A 15,239-nucleotide genomic window follows, 5' to 3' on the forward strand; every position below is an offset into this window, starting at 1 on the left:
GTTCTTTCGTCGCATGACTGGGGAATTCCCCGATCCGCTAAATACATACGTTGTATTGTGTCATAGACAACATTTTTGAAACATTTTTAATGTAATCGTTGAATTTTCACTTCGTGCAATTTGTTTGCGAGTTTTACGGCTGTGAATGAAAAGAGAGTTTTACAGTTTGTGTTTCAAAACTTACGAATTTAGAGCTAAGTATTGGATATTTATTTATAAAGACTGCAGAAGTGCTTCGGGCTTCGAGAAAATCGGTGAAACGACGAGTAAAAATCCGTGTAGTGTAAACTGAAGTTAAAATTACTATACGTAAGTTTTATTATTTTTTACATATTTTATTACCTAATACAGGACTTGACAAATGTGAAGTGCCGTTTTATTATTCAATTACTTACATATTTTATTTAATTTCAACGTTATCAAATATTATTAGTTTGGGTGTTTATTATTAAGCAGGAAATTCAATATGTTTGAGCTGCTAAGGTGAAAATTTCCTTTCTGTTTTAAACTGAAAGATTATTTTTTTCTTATGATTACAAACGCCACTGGTGAACGAAACTTTTCCAAATTGAAATTAATTAAAAACTGTCTTCGTTCAACTATGTCTCAAAACCGTTTCAAAACCGTCATATTGGCAATTGAAAATGATGTATTGGAAAAGGTTAACTCTCAGGATGCCTTGAACGATTTTGTAACAAAAAAAGTTAGAAGAGTTAATATTTAAGCTTATTGTATGATTTTTTTTAAATTCATATATTAATTACTTATATTCTTTTCATTTGATTCAATATTTTTATTGAATAATGTGATAATATACCTATATAGTAAAACACAGCGTAATTATGAATAAAGTGTTGTGTTAGCGAAAAAATATATTAGGAAGTTAGAAGACGGTAGGGGGGGGAGGGCCTGAGACGAGCATTGCCTAGCAGCCGCGACATGCATAAGCCGGCCCTGTCTGGAGGGCGGGTAAAAAATTCGGAAAATCTTATCTGCTGCGTGTAAAAGGGGAGAAAATAGCTAAAATAAGTAAAAATGAGAAAGGATTGGTAGCTATGCAGTTTGAATTTTCAGTTTCTCTTTGAAAATCGGTGAATTTTCTGAAAAAGCGGAATACCTATAAAAAATGGTGAAATTTTTAGAAAATCTGAATTTTTGATAAATAAGCTGAAATTCAAGAGATAAAAGTGAAAAAAGCGGAAATCCGCTAAAAAGCGGAAAAATCTCATACCTGAGTAAGAGAAAAAGAATTCTTCTACCAAGGTGATGCTTAAATCTGCAATTTCAATGTCGGAAACTATTTGATTAAAATTTGAATTATTATATCAACCCTATTTCCCTTGGCCTACAGTAACTTATTTATTATTTTTTAATTTCCATACTTAAAAAAGGGCCTCAATGGAAAACAAGTAAATTCAAATGAACATATATTTATTTGAAACCTTTCTGAAATCCTACATTTTGAATAGCTTACAAAAATTTTAAGCTGAAAAGATATTAAGTTGAAAAATAAAGTTTCTAAAAAAATTAGAATTTCTTTCTGAACCAAGAATACTAAATTAGTAATGTTTTGCCATCAACAAATGCTTTCAATACTTTTTTTTGGAAGGGGGGGAATGTAGTTAAAATTTGATGTTTGGGAGACATTTTTGATCATAGAAAAAAAATAACCGTTGGACTTTCACATCAAAGTAAAAAAGACTAAATATTATAATAGATATCTTCAGTAAGAATTAAAAAACAAATTATATAAAAAAAAACTAATGAGGTTTAAATAATACAGGGTTACTCATAATTCGCTCTGGGGTTTCGAAGCGTTATAGTAAAAAATCAAGCCGAATATGGCAAAAAAGAACATATGAAATTATTCCGAAAGCATTCAAGTTTTAATTTAAGCAGTTGCCGGTAGATGGCAGCAACGTGTACCACTGAAGCCAGTTGTAGTAAACAGAGGGAATTATGAATAACCCTGTATAATCAAATTAGAGGCAAAATTCACATAAAAATATAACAAATTATAATTAAAAAACATATGATTAATATAAAATTAAAAAGGGTTAAAAAATCAATTTTACTAATAAATATTTAAAAATAAATCTACACATACATCTACTTCTGACACCTCCCACTCTCCCCATGTGAGTGGTATCTTTCTCTTGATTCGTTTAGAAAGTTCCGCTAAAAAAAATGAAAATAAAAAAAAAATTCAGGACTTGTCATAGTAAAGTAACATAAAAAAATAGAACAATAAAAGTATTAAATACTTTGACTATAGGCAGAATCACACATTTCAAAATCACTGGTCATTAACAGTTCCACTGTTATGAGATAGAGATGTCTATATCCTGTTTCTTCACTTGCCCATAGGAAGGTAAGTTCTCGACTGCTCTCTTGGGTAAAAAAGTATAGAATGTCATGAACCTGAAGAAAAAAAATTTATATGACATTCATAGTATGATAAATAATGAAATGTTTTAAAAATGATCAGGGAAAAAGGGGAAAACATAGAATTGCACAATTTGCTTTTTTCTGCATAGGAAATTGCAGAATTTATTCTCACTAAGTTTTAAAACTAATAACAAAATTCATCAATAGATGATACTGGTATGCGGCCATCACTGGTATGCGGGCAAAGAACCAGTTCTTCATTCGCCCTCAATTGTGACAAGAGCTTCTAAAACCGCAATTTCCAGATTAGCAAGCGGTCACACAAAAAGTCTCTCGTTTTTGGAAGGCAGGAGAATCTTTGAGGTCTGCTCCAAACGTCAAACTGAGCAGGCTTCTCCCGAACACATCCTGGACTGTTTGGGACTTTCCAGAGAGGACATATACTCATCCCTCCTTCTGGTTCTCGATTTCCTCAGGGTCAACGGTCTGATGGACCTTGTCTGACTTCATCAGGCATTTGGAGGATAAGCCACAACAACAACAGTAGCATTTATTTATGTCGCACAACAGTTGCATGATGGGCTACAGGCAAAAGTCTGAGAAACATCCCTGAGAATGTTCTGAAGACATGCCATGCCAATTTTGATCCTCTGCAGAAGGGATATATTCCCCACTTAGGTAGTTCTTCTACGACGGCCGTTGCTTGGAAAAACTATAAAACAATTTTTTTCTAGAGCTCATCAAGATTGTTCTTTCTAAATTGAAAACATTTGCATAGCTGTTTTATTTTTGCCTTTGAAAACATAGGTTTATAGCGTTTCTTAGCTCACGTCACCGTACATTGATTAAAAGTAAAGCAGTCCTGCAACAGTTGCTGCATGGATGGATGGATGCAAACTGTCAATGTTCTTTGTAAGATGGGGGTCACAGAAGTTAAGGCTTTAAAATTTCATAACAAACAGCAAAATGGTGCAATGCGATCAACAATATGTACCGAACCTCTTCACTTTCTTGACAAACCGGTACCAATCGAACAGAAGATGGACAGGCTTTATGCTACTGTACCGAATCAAGCTGTACTGAAGAGAAAGTGTTTATAAAAAGAAATTATTTATTAGAAACATCAACAAAACATAAAGTAGGCATATTTCATTTCTGATTCCTGCAACAGATTAATACATTAAAACTTCAAAAAGGATTTTATCAAATCCATTTCCCGTAATGGGTTAGTACACAATGTAGCGTATCTAACACTACAATTATTCAATTCCAAATCACTAGTATAAAAAAAACATGTTAACTCAAATTTATCTTGGGGTACTTCTTGATAGAAGACGGCTAACATTGCTGAAAACACAATCCACACATTGGTGACCTCTGGACATGATCTGAACTGAACACACCTATCTCGACAGACACGCTTACTTCGATAGATGGTCCACATTGTACAGTGAATTTGCTATTTGAGACTACGGCAATGTCCTCATCACACTGTTGCTACTCAGTCTTTAGATCACACGCAAGGTTGGCTTGTATATACTTGACTGCTAATGGCAACACAAGAGCAACCACAACCGTGAACTTAATGCAGCTTTAACGATCAACACTCTAAGTCTGGTGATCTTAATACAGCTGTCCCGACTTTTCAGTAAAACAGCAATGAATCATCTAGTGGTTCATCAAAATCTATCACAGATAAAATTCGAGTGGGAGTACTGTAGTGTGTAAACCACCACAATTATTCGATTTCAGTTTATTAATATATAAGACATGTTAACTTGATTCTATGTTGGGGTACCTTTTCATAGATGAGGATTGACATTGTCAATAACATTCATCCCAACAACTTAAAATAAAAATCTAAAAAAAAAAAAATCAAATAACTTTCAGATATTCCAAAATTGTCTTCTTTTGATTTTGTTTTCCTTTAACTCATTGAACTGTTTTTCTATTTATTTGAGATTCTAAGACTAGAACTTAATACTGCCAACAGAGATTGAACCCTAGTGCCCAACAATGTCAGCTCATTTTCCCAACCACTGAATGATTGTGGCTCATATATTAACTAATATTAAATCTAAACTAAACTCAGTGGCGCGACAGCCCATAGAGGGCCAAGGCCTAATGTGCCCATCTCAGTTTTCTTGACCTTGGGCTCTGGTGTGCAGGAGCAGATGTTCCGGTCAGGTGGTCAGCCGAATGCGGAACCCGCAGTGTTTAGTTCCCAAGCAGGCTTGGTACTCATTTATCGACCCACTGAAGGGATGAAAGGCGGAGTCAACTTTGCCCGGCCCCAGGATCGAACCAGGGACCTGTGGTACGACAGAGCGAAGCGCTACCGCTCAGCCACCGGGCGTCAATAATAAATCTAGTTTGGAATAATACACAGAACACAGCAAAATGTACAATTCTATCCTTTCCTGTTTTATTTCAAATTGATTTTCAAATCTCTGGCCAATTATGGAACAACCAGCGGATGCATTAAAAAAAAAAAAAAAAGTACATGAATTGATTATTAGTAGAGCCACTTACATTAATCCATGCTATAGAACGTTCTTCATAAATAACTTGTATAACAGGACTATGTTCAACGTGGTTATTAAAGGTACTAGATGGATGATTCGAAATGAAAGACGAAATAGGTAGTAAAACCAACTGCTCATGGCACTGCTGTCGATCAAGAACAATAGCCCACATGCTGCAAGTATAAATGCTTTCATAAATAGACACTCTTAATAGACAAACATTATCTGTAAACATATAATTTTAACATATGTTTTTAATATTGTTTAAAACTAAAATTTGAACAATTTCTGAAACAATCTAATTGTACTAATTGTTAAAAAAAATCTACTTATGAATAGTCATTATTTGGTTCCTTTGTCTGGTCTTGATTACTTACTTTATTTGTTATTTCAAATTTTGTATTTTTTTCTTTCAAAAGCAATACTATAATTGTGAATGGCTATCACTCACTTTACATAATCATTATCAAAACAAAATTAGAATATTATTCGATAAAAAATGTAGCTCTGAATAAAAAGAGAATATTTAAAGAATATTCTACACGTAAAAATTGCTAAATGAACAAAAAATATTCAAAAAAAAACTTCATTGGTTTAGTTAAGTTACATAAAATGAAACAAGTAACAAAAATGGTCAAAATAAAACAAGAACAAGAAGTAATTGTACAAATATTGTAAAAAAATTGAAAGTGTTTAAATATCTAATTTCAGTGGTAATATTTTTCGGATGTATTTTTTTATTAGGATTCATTAACTAACAAATATAATAAATTCAATACAAGTTTTGAAAAATAATACTTAATACATTTTGTATTTTTTAAGTTTTTGTATAGTTTTGTTTATAACACTATACGTTTAGAAATTAAAAAAAATAGTGTAAATGCTTTAAATTACTTACTATCTACCATTCGGCGTCCATCCTGCTCTGACAAGATATTCCATATCAGGACAGATAGCCCTCAGATTTTCTTGAGGCAACAAGTCTAATAAAATTTCTATCTAAAAATATAAAATTACATGGAAATGATGTAAAAGAAATTACAATTTAAATGTTGATAAAATAAATAAATTAGACATTTTAGAATTGGAAAGTTAGAACTTTTAAGCAGGATAAATAAACTTCCTCAGTTCTAAATCAAAATAAATTTATTTAATTAGTTGTAAAAGTAATATTAACTTTATAGTGAAGTGTTTAAAGAATAAAGCTAACAATTTCGACAAGTTTTAAACATTTTATTTTATGTCTAATACCAAAAACATCAAAATTTCCATCAATATCTGATAGCATTGAAAATGATAATAATTAGATACGACTATTACAAGTCCAAGACCGGCTAAAATGAATAAACATATTAAAAACAAAATTATGTGATTTCATTCAAGTTAGATAAGACAGACAAATGGAGTAAAATATTGTAATATCAAGTTAGTATAGTTATATCAAGTTAGATAATGTAGTCAAATATCTTAATTATCCTTTTTCTTAATGGCAGACTTTTTTGAAACCTTTTGATACTGTGATGAAATTTCAATTCACTTAACTATTATTGTCGCCAATGTTTTTAATTAATTGCTAATTAATTTAATTGTTTAATTAATTTTGGTAATATTTTTCTCTAGTAATACGGTAATAGTAGATCTCTAATATACAAATAAATATAAGTACTATAGGTTTTTTACAATCGATCCCTAAAACGTAATTGTGCCTATTTACTGTAACTAACATAAACTTAAATACTTTAAATATACGTTACTTCCCAACATAACTCTTACATAAAATAAATAATTAGGTACACAAAATAAGCACAGTGTAAAAAAAAAAAGTTTTAAAATGATCTACATAAAACTAAATAATGATTGAGTGATCCATAAGAAACCAAATAACAGGGTGCATAGCCAAATTTTTCAACAAAAAATAAGCACCTTTTAAGTACTTTTTTAAGCACACAAAAATATTTTTAAGCAGTATGTACGTTAACAAAATACTAAATAATTTGCAAAGACTTTACATGATCATGATAAAATAACTAGTTTTTGACAAAGAACACTTTTCTTGATTATATTAGCCATTATAAAATGATCAAGAGATTTTTCAGTTTGATATTAGAGGGTGAAAAATGAAGCCTGAAATTGAGAGCATCTTGCAAAATGCAGCAGAGTTGCTCATGAGAGTGCAAGAATCTCACCGAACTCAGCTAAGTAGACACACATGCACACTTGCAAGTATTTCATCAAACATGTAAAATGATTGGCAATTTCATATGCTATGGACCGACGGTACGCCAAACTGGATTGTTGTTGAATGAATTGTGAAAATGTTGGATAGAACAATGAGAAAATCACGCTTTTGCATAATATGTGGCAAAAATCGACATGGTCAAGAAAAAAATCTCATTTTCGAAAAGGGAAAATTAAGTACTTTTTAAAAACACCCAATGAAAAAGCAACTGTTTGGGCTTATAAAAAACGAAAATAAAAAATAAGCACCTTTAGGTACTTTTTCAAAACGCTACGCACCATGAATAAGCACAGATAATACAAGCTAGAATTATCTGTAGCTATTAAAAAATATTATCTACAGGCTATTAAAAAAATTTGATAATAGTTCTTAGAAGTATGATACTTTAAAAAATATTATGCATATCATTTATTAGAAATTAAAAAAAATAAAATCAGTATAATTTTAATAAAACTTTTGTACACGAAAAAACTAAATTTGTATTTGCATAAATTATCCTCCATTAGTCATTAGGAGTACATTAGGTAGATAAATTATAACCCATTTCTAAAACTATAAATCAACACTGACCTTGAACTTAAAAACTTGATAACTTATACAAATTCTATACTAGGAAAATAATAACTTTAACTATACAGCCATAAAAATATATTACGGCAGACAAAAGTCAAAAATTTCAATAAATATATTACAATAGCCATACAATTATCAATAAGAATTTCTAAAACCAAACATACTTAGTACAAAGGATTAAAAAAAAAACTTAATCAATAATTATTGCAACTAAATATTGATAAATAATTTAATTTACAAATAAATCAGAGTTTAAACTAGAGACGTAACGATTAATGATTAGGCTAAATAGTTCAATACCAACTATTCAATGACGAAAAAGCAATATTTTTTTTTTAAAAAAAAAGAAAAATCATTAATAAATATTATTTTTTATATTTACATAAGTTTAGTCACTATTGAAAAATAATCAAAACTTAGTTGTATTATTGTTGTATATTGAATTATTGTTAAAGCAATAAAAACTTCAATAGAAATGTTTAAGATAATAAAGATGATTAGAAAAATTTAAGATAAAAAATGACTAACAGTTATTAAAAAAAAAAGACTAAAGTGTAGAGTTGAAGAAAATGAAATAGGAGAAAAACATCCTCTTAATTCTTAAAACAAAACTTCAATGCTAAAAATAATATTTCCCGGAAAAAGAAAGAGATAATGTCTATCAGAAATTATTTTAAAAATGCAGTGCTGTCATAAAACATCTATAAAAAAAAAAAAAAAAAAAAAAAAAAAAAAAAAAAAAAAAAAAAAAAAAAAAAAAAAAAGATTATATACGAAAGCAAAGCAGAAAAAATAAAAATCCATCTGAATTTTTGAAAGAAAATTGTAAAACTCAACACTTCAGTTTTTCAATTACCATATTTTCAAGAGAAAATAAAGAATTAAGTCTGATAGAAATCCTCTTAATTGCCGCGTCATAATCAAAATGTCTATAAAAACAAAAATGTTTTAAAAAAGAAAAAACTATATAGAAACCAATGGAATAAATCGTTCTTAATTTTTAACCTTAAAAATCTCAATTTAACTTTTTCACATTGAAATATTTTTAGAGAAAAGTGACCATAAAAGAATAATATTCATTAGAAAGACTCTTTAAAAAATGCTGTCATATTAAAAATGTTACTAGAAAGAAAAGTTAACAAAAAAAAATCAAAAGAACCAAAAAAAGATTGTTTTTCGTTCTGAAGTATAACCTTAAATGTTGAGAATCACAGTTTTTTATATCTCTAGTTACAATCTTACCCTAAAAGAAAAAGTGACAATAAAATAATCTAGTCGATTAGAAAAGCTCCATTGATGTTTTGATCTCATAATTTAGTCATTTATTCATTATTATAATATATTCCTGATTATTATAATTCATAATTTAGATCTCAATTTTTAAAACATAAAGTGTTGAAAAAAATATTAAATTGACTTGCCCAAATTTATATTAAAGCAAGTCAATTTCATGGTTTTTTTTTAAAAAAAAAAAGAAACAAATCAGCATTACAAACTCATACTCTGTGTAAAGTAATCTAGTTGCAATTCTTCAAATTTCGCTTTTCCATGTGTCTATCAGAACACAAGTTAACAATCTTTAAAACTTGACAAAAATGTGTAAAAACTATTTCTAATAATGTACTGCAAAAAATACTATTTTAAAATACGATTCAAATACAAAAAATACTGCAAAAAATACGATTAAAATACGATATGAAAATTACTCTTTATTAAATCTGTTAAAATTTCTCCCTTCCTTCCTATTTGCCGAATATTGGGCAAAAGGACCAAATAGGCCACACACCGAAAAGTGGCCAAATATTCATTACATCACTAGTTTAAACATACAACATTCAAAATATAAATTTTTGGTTTGTAAAAAATATACACATTAAATATATACCTCATTCGTTGTTGATAAGGTAAATTGCACAATTCTAATAGTTGACTTAGCATTGCTTGTCCCTAAAATTAGAAAAAGTAATAATACCTAAACAAAAATAGCAAATTTACAACAAAATAATATAAAGTCTTAAATATAAATGTCAAATCTAGACTTGGTTTAGAGTTCAATATGCTAAGTTTCATGCAGTACTAACTAGTAACTCTCTTTGCTACACTTAAGAAAAAAGTTCACACAAATATGTAACAACCCAAACTACATATTTTTAAAACTATCATAATAAAAACAGTTTTTTAATATTTACAGAACATGCAAATTGCAATTTTAATTTCAAAACTATCAATATTTTTGTAAAATATTAGTATAATTATATTAAAAAGGAAACAAAAACAGTAAAACTATTCAAAAGTTATCAATTTAACTTCTTTTTTTTTTCAAAAAAAGGTAGGATTTACTTTTTACTTTTATTTTTCAACAATTTTTAATTAAAACTTAATGATTAAGAATTAATTAGGATTATGCATAAATGGAATAAAGTTAAATGGGGACTCAATACCTGCTCTGGGAAATCTAAACACTTCAAGATCTTTCTCATCTCCATAACTAGGTAAATATACAAGTTCAACATCACATTCATCCACTTCTTCATACAATATACGATAAATTTCGTTGCCTGAAAAGTTTTTATGCATTAGAAAAAATAATGAAAAAATTTTAGGTCATAATTTCAAAACATCATAAAGTAAAAATATTTGAAAGCATTTAAAGATAAAATGGCTTAATAATTGGGACACCTCAATGAATAAATATTGCCAGACTTTTTCATTACTAAACCAGAGACATAATTATTTGATAATAAAAAAAACTATCTTAAAAATTTTTAATACATAAAAAATATACATATTGCCAGATTTTATAATTACTAAACCAGAGATTTAGTTATTTAAAAAGGGAAAAAAATTGTGTCAAATTAAAAATGCTTGAAAATAAACTTTTTCGAATAATTTTTAACAATTAAAATGACTAAACATTAGCAATTTTATAAATGATTTGAATTTCTAAAGATAAACCAAAGCATAACTAAGACCAGATAAACTAAGGCATTCCAGTATCAGCCCCATGTAGGCCAGCCAGTCATAAAGTCAAGGCTCTGCATTTTAAAAACTAAAAGCGATTGAGGAAATGTTAACATGAAAGAGACACTGCCTTTACTTTCTAGACAAGATGGCAACCAAGGATCTGAAGCTGAGTGAGCTTTAAACTGACCTAATCTTCCCAATTACAGTCTCAACCAGACTGCAGTGCAATAGGAAAATCAAAGTTAGCTACAAAAATTTAATATTGAGATCTTTATATTTGGCATTTTTGCAAGATAAACTATATACAGTAGAGCGCCGATTATCCGAACCCTTATTATCCAAACGTCCAATTATCCAAACTACGTCTGAATTCGTTTTTTTTTTTTTTTTTTTTAAAAGTTTAGAATACTTTTCAACTTATCAACGATTTTTCTAAATTTCTAAACCAGTAGATCTTTCGGCTGAAAAGATGCCAGGTTATGCAGCAGAAGAAATAAAAAAATAGAATACCCATGTCGAAACACTGAAAACGTCCCAGGATTTCAAGTTTTAAATGATGATGAAACTGTTGCTGCAATTCATTAGATATTGCAATAAATTGGTTAGAACGTCAAAATGATGTTGATCCAGTTCAGTTGATTTATTTAAAAAGAATAAGGGATATGGCTGCTCAAAAAAAGAGCATCTTCTTTGAAACAAAAGTCTTGGCTGGATTTCTTTTGCAATGGAAAATAAAGAAAAATGTGTTAAAATCAGTAATTGACAAAAAAAAAGTTAGTTGAAATATGATTAAAAAAAAGTTCAAAATGAAAAAAATGTTTAAAAAATTAATTAAAAATATTTAAAAATTAAAAAAAAAATTTTTTAAACAAAGCTATTTTAGATAGTACTGGTCCTAAACCTGGAAAAAGTGTGAAGGGAAGTTAGGGCATAAATAATAATCATTAAACTCGATTTAAAGCAACTTTCCAACTATCTGAAATTTTCATAAACCGAACCACGTTTGGTCCCGAGCAGTTCGGATAATCGAGTATAGTATTCGAATACAGTAGAGCAGTTCGGATAATCGGCGCTCTACTGTATTGCAATAAAATTATTTTAGGGTTCATAGCAAAGGATAGAAAAAAAGGTTGTGAAGCTGCTTATATATTGCAATAAAATTATTTAAAAAAAAAAAAAAAATTTCTTTTAATCAGTTATCTGAAATTTTATTTTAGAGTTCATAGTAAAGGATAGAAAAAAAAGTTGTGAAGCTGCTTTAATCAAAATCTTTTGCCCTCTTTTCAACTACATCGCAGTAATGAGTTATTTACAAATAATGATTTCTTAATATAACAAAAATTGCTTCTCTTATTTTACCAGAAGAATCTGGAACAGGCTGCCACCAAAATCCAGTATATCTATTAAATTCTTCTTGTGTAATATAGGATGGAATACCAGCACTCACAGGATCTTCTGTAACATCAACAGTTCCTGAAAATTGCAACAATTTTCGACACACAATATTATAATAATAAAGGAAGGAAATAAGCTACTTAAATATAAACAACTTAAGATTGGTAAAAGCTTTGATACAAAAGTCTGAAAAATAACCAATGCAAAATGATGTTTTTTGATTTGCATTAAATTGATATACATAAATTGTTATGAAAAATCATCTTTGAAAACATTTATAAATAATAAATACAAAAAAAAATTTACATACAAATCCTGGAAGGTACGATCAATTTATAATATGCAAGCTGTAAATATGTTATTGATAAAGCAGATTTACAAAAATTACAAATAAACCAATTTTTGAGTAAAATTTGGATTACCAATACTATTCAGTTTAAGCTTAACGAATTTGCAACATTTCCACCTTTAGCAAGCTATCCTAGCTGGTTAAAGCTTGAAATTAACTTACCTATTTTCAATATACCATTATGCAATTCAAAAATAACCCTTGTCTGGTATTGTCTTACCTGACATTAGTAGTTACTTCACTGTTTCTTAATGTTAACGACGTATTCTTAATGCTAACGGGTATTTACCCACATTAATGAGTGTTGTAAATAATGGCTTTCAAGCTTTATCTAACTAGGACAGCTTGGGTCACGTTTAAGTATGTGAACCGGTGGAAGTGTTAAGAGATTCTTAAGGCTCTAAACAATTAAAATAAGAAGTGCCCAAATTNTGATCCAGCTTCTTGTTAACTTGTGATGAAAGGTGTTGATGGAAATAAACACCAGGTAGTCCTTCAGTTGGGTCAATGAATTGTTTATTAAGGCAATCCTCGACATTTCCAGCAAGTACGTTGTTAACTACGGCCTGGCTAAGTGGGCTGTTCTTCTTTAGTCTTTGGTTGCTGCTCCACCTTTGTAGATAATCTGCTGTTCTGTTTTGGTAAAAAAACTTAAAACTTAAACTTAAACTTAAAAACTTAATTGGTTTAGTTAAGTTACATAAAATGAAGCAAGTAACAAAAATGGTCAAAATAAAACAAAAACAAGAAGTAATTGTACAAATATTGTAAAAAAAATTGAAAATGTTTAAATATCTAATTTTAGTGGTAATATTCTCTGGATATAGTTTTTTATTAGGATTCATTAACTAACTAATATAAATTCAATACAAGTTTCGAAAAATAATACTTAATACATTTTGTATTTTTTAAGGTTTTTGCATAGTTTTGTTTATAACACTATCCATTTAGAATTAAAAAATTGTGTAAACGTTATAAATTACTTACTATCTACCATTAGGTGTCCATCCTGCTCTGACGAGATATTCCATATCAGGACAGATTGCCCTCAAATTTTCTTGAGGCAACAAGTCTAATAAAATTTCTATCTAAAAATATAAATTTACATGGTAATGATGTAAAAAAAATTACAAATTAAATGTTGATAAAACAAATAAATAAAAAATTTTAGAATAGGAAAGATAAAACTTTTAAACAGGATAAATAAACTTCCTCAGTCCTAAATCAAAATAAGTTTATTTAATTAGTTGTAAAAGTAATATTAACTTTATAGTGAAGCGTGTAAAGAATAAAACTAACAATTTTGACAAGTTTTAAAAATTTTAATTGATGTTTAATATCAAAAAACAACAAAATTTCCATCAATATCTGATAGCATTGAAAATGATAATAATTAGAGAAAAGAATGATATTCATCAGAAAGGCACTTTAAAAAATGCTGTCATAGTAAAAATGTTGATAGAAAGAAAAGTTAACAAAAAAAATCAAAAGAGGAACCGAAAAAAGATTGTTCTTTGTTCTGAAATATAACTTTAACATTGAGAATCACAGTTTGTTATATCACAAGTTACAATCTTACCATAAAAGAAAAAAGGACAATAAAATAATTAAGTCGATTAGAAAAGCTCCATTGATGTTTTGATCTCATAATTTAGTCATTTATTCATTATTATAATTTATTCATGATTATCATAATTCATAATTTCGATCCTAATTTTTAAAACATAAATTGTTGAAAAAACTATGAAATTGACTTGCCAAATTTATATTCAAGCAAGTCAATTTCATCATTTCTTTAAAAAAAAAAAGAAACAAATCAGCATTACAAACTCATGGTTCAGTATAAAGTAATCTAGTTTCAATTCTTCAAATTTTGCTTTTCCATGTGTCTATCAGAACATAAGTTAACAATTTTTAGAACTTAACAAAAATGTGTCAAAACTATTTCTAATAATGCATTGCAAAAAATACGATTTTTGATTACTCTTTATTAAATCTGTTAAAATTTCTATCCCTCCCCCCAATTTGCCGAATATTCCGCAAAAGGAACGAATAGACTACACACCGAAAAGTGGCCGAATATTCAATACATCCCTAGTTTAAACATACAACATTCTAAATATAAATTTTTGGTTTGTAAAAAATATACACATTAAATATGTACCTCATTCGTTGTTGATAAGGTAAATTGCACAATTCTAATAGTTGACTTAGCATTGCTTGTCCCTAAAATGAGAAAAAGTAATAATACCTAAACAAAAATAACAAATTTACTACAAAATAATATAAAGTCTTAAATATAAATATCAAATCCAGACTTAGCTTAGAATTCAATATGTTAAGATTCATGCAGTACTAACTAGTAACTCTTTCTGCTACACTTAATAAAAAAAGGTCACACAGATATGGAACAACCCAAACTACACATTTTTTTAAACTATTGTGATAAAAACAGCTCTTTAATACTTGTAGAACATGCAAATTCCAATTTTAGTTTAAAAACTATTAATATTTTTGTAAAATTTTAGTATAAATCATATTTAAAAGGAAACAAAAACAGTGAAACTATCGAGCTCTCATTTTGGGGGGAAATGTTTATTACAACACAAAAATTTTGGTAAAAAGTTATGTACTATTATGGTATCAAAATCATACTAAAAATTAATAATGGACAACTATTGTTGGAAGTAGCATATTTATGAAATATCCATTTTGAAGCTTTCTGTTAAAGTATATTAGTAAATCAAACACTTCCACCTCATTAAATATACAAAAAGCTAACAAAATAAAATTAACCTTAATAAAA

General features: G+C 28.4%; 1 protein-coding gene across 4 annotated transcripts in view; it reads right to left on the reverse strand.

The window, feature by feature from the left end:
• The window catches only part of LOC107445236 (dipeptidyl peptidase 9), a 57,288-nt gene that overhangs the window by 27,892 nt on the left and 14,157 nt on the right, over positions 1–15,239 (reverse strand). For 3 of the 4 annotated variants that reach the window (XM_071184733.1, XM_071184732.1, XM_043039555.2), the window contains exons 7-11: positions 14,598–14,659; positions 13,421–13,521; positions 4,921–5,086; positions 2,265–2,421; positions 2,108–2,178 (exon numbers count right to left, since the gene is read on the reverse strand). In XM_071184733.1, coding sequence (XP_071040834.1) covers positions 2,108–2,178; positions 2,265–2,421; positions 4,921–5,086; positions 13,421–13,521; positions 14,598–14,659 — 557 coding nt within the window. Of the gene's footprint in view, positions 1–2,107; positions 2,179–2,264; positions 2,422–4,920; positions 5,087–5,811; positions 5,913–9,610; positions 9,673–10,166; positions 10,284–12,048; positions 12,163–13,420; positions 13,522–14,597; positions 14,660–15,239 lie in introns of all 4 variants that reach the window. The other variant, XM_043039556.2, reaches the window with a different exon arrangement.

Source organism: Parasteatoda tepidariorum, chromosome 9 (genome assembly GCF_043381705.1).
Source record: "Parasteatoda tepidariorum isolate YZ-2023 chromosome 9, CAS_Ptep_4.0, whole genome shotgun sequence".
Taxonomy (NCBI): Eukaryota; Metazoa; Arthropoda; class Arachnida; order Araneae; family Theridiidae; genus Parasteatoda; species Parasteatoda tepidariorum.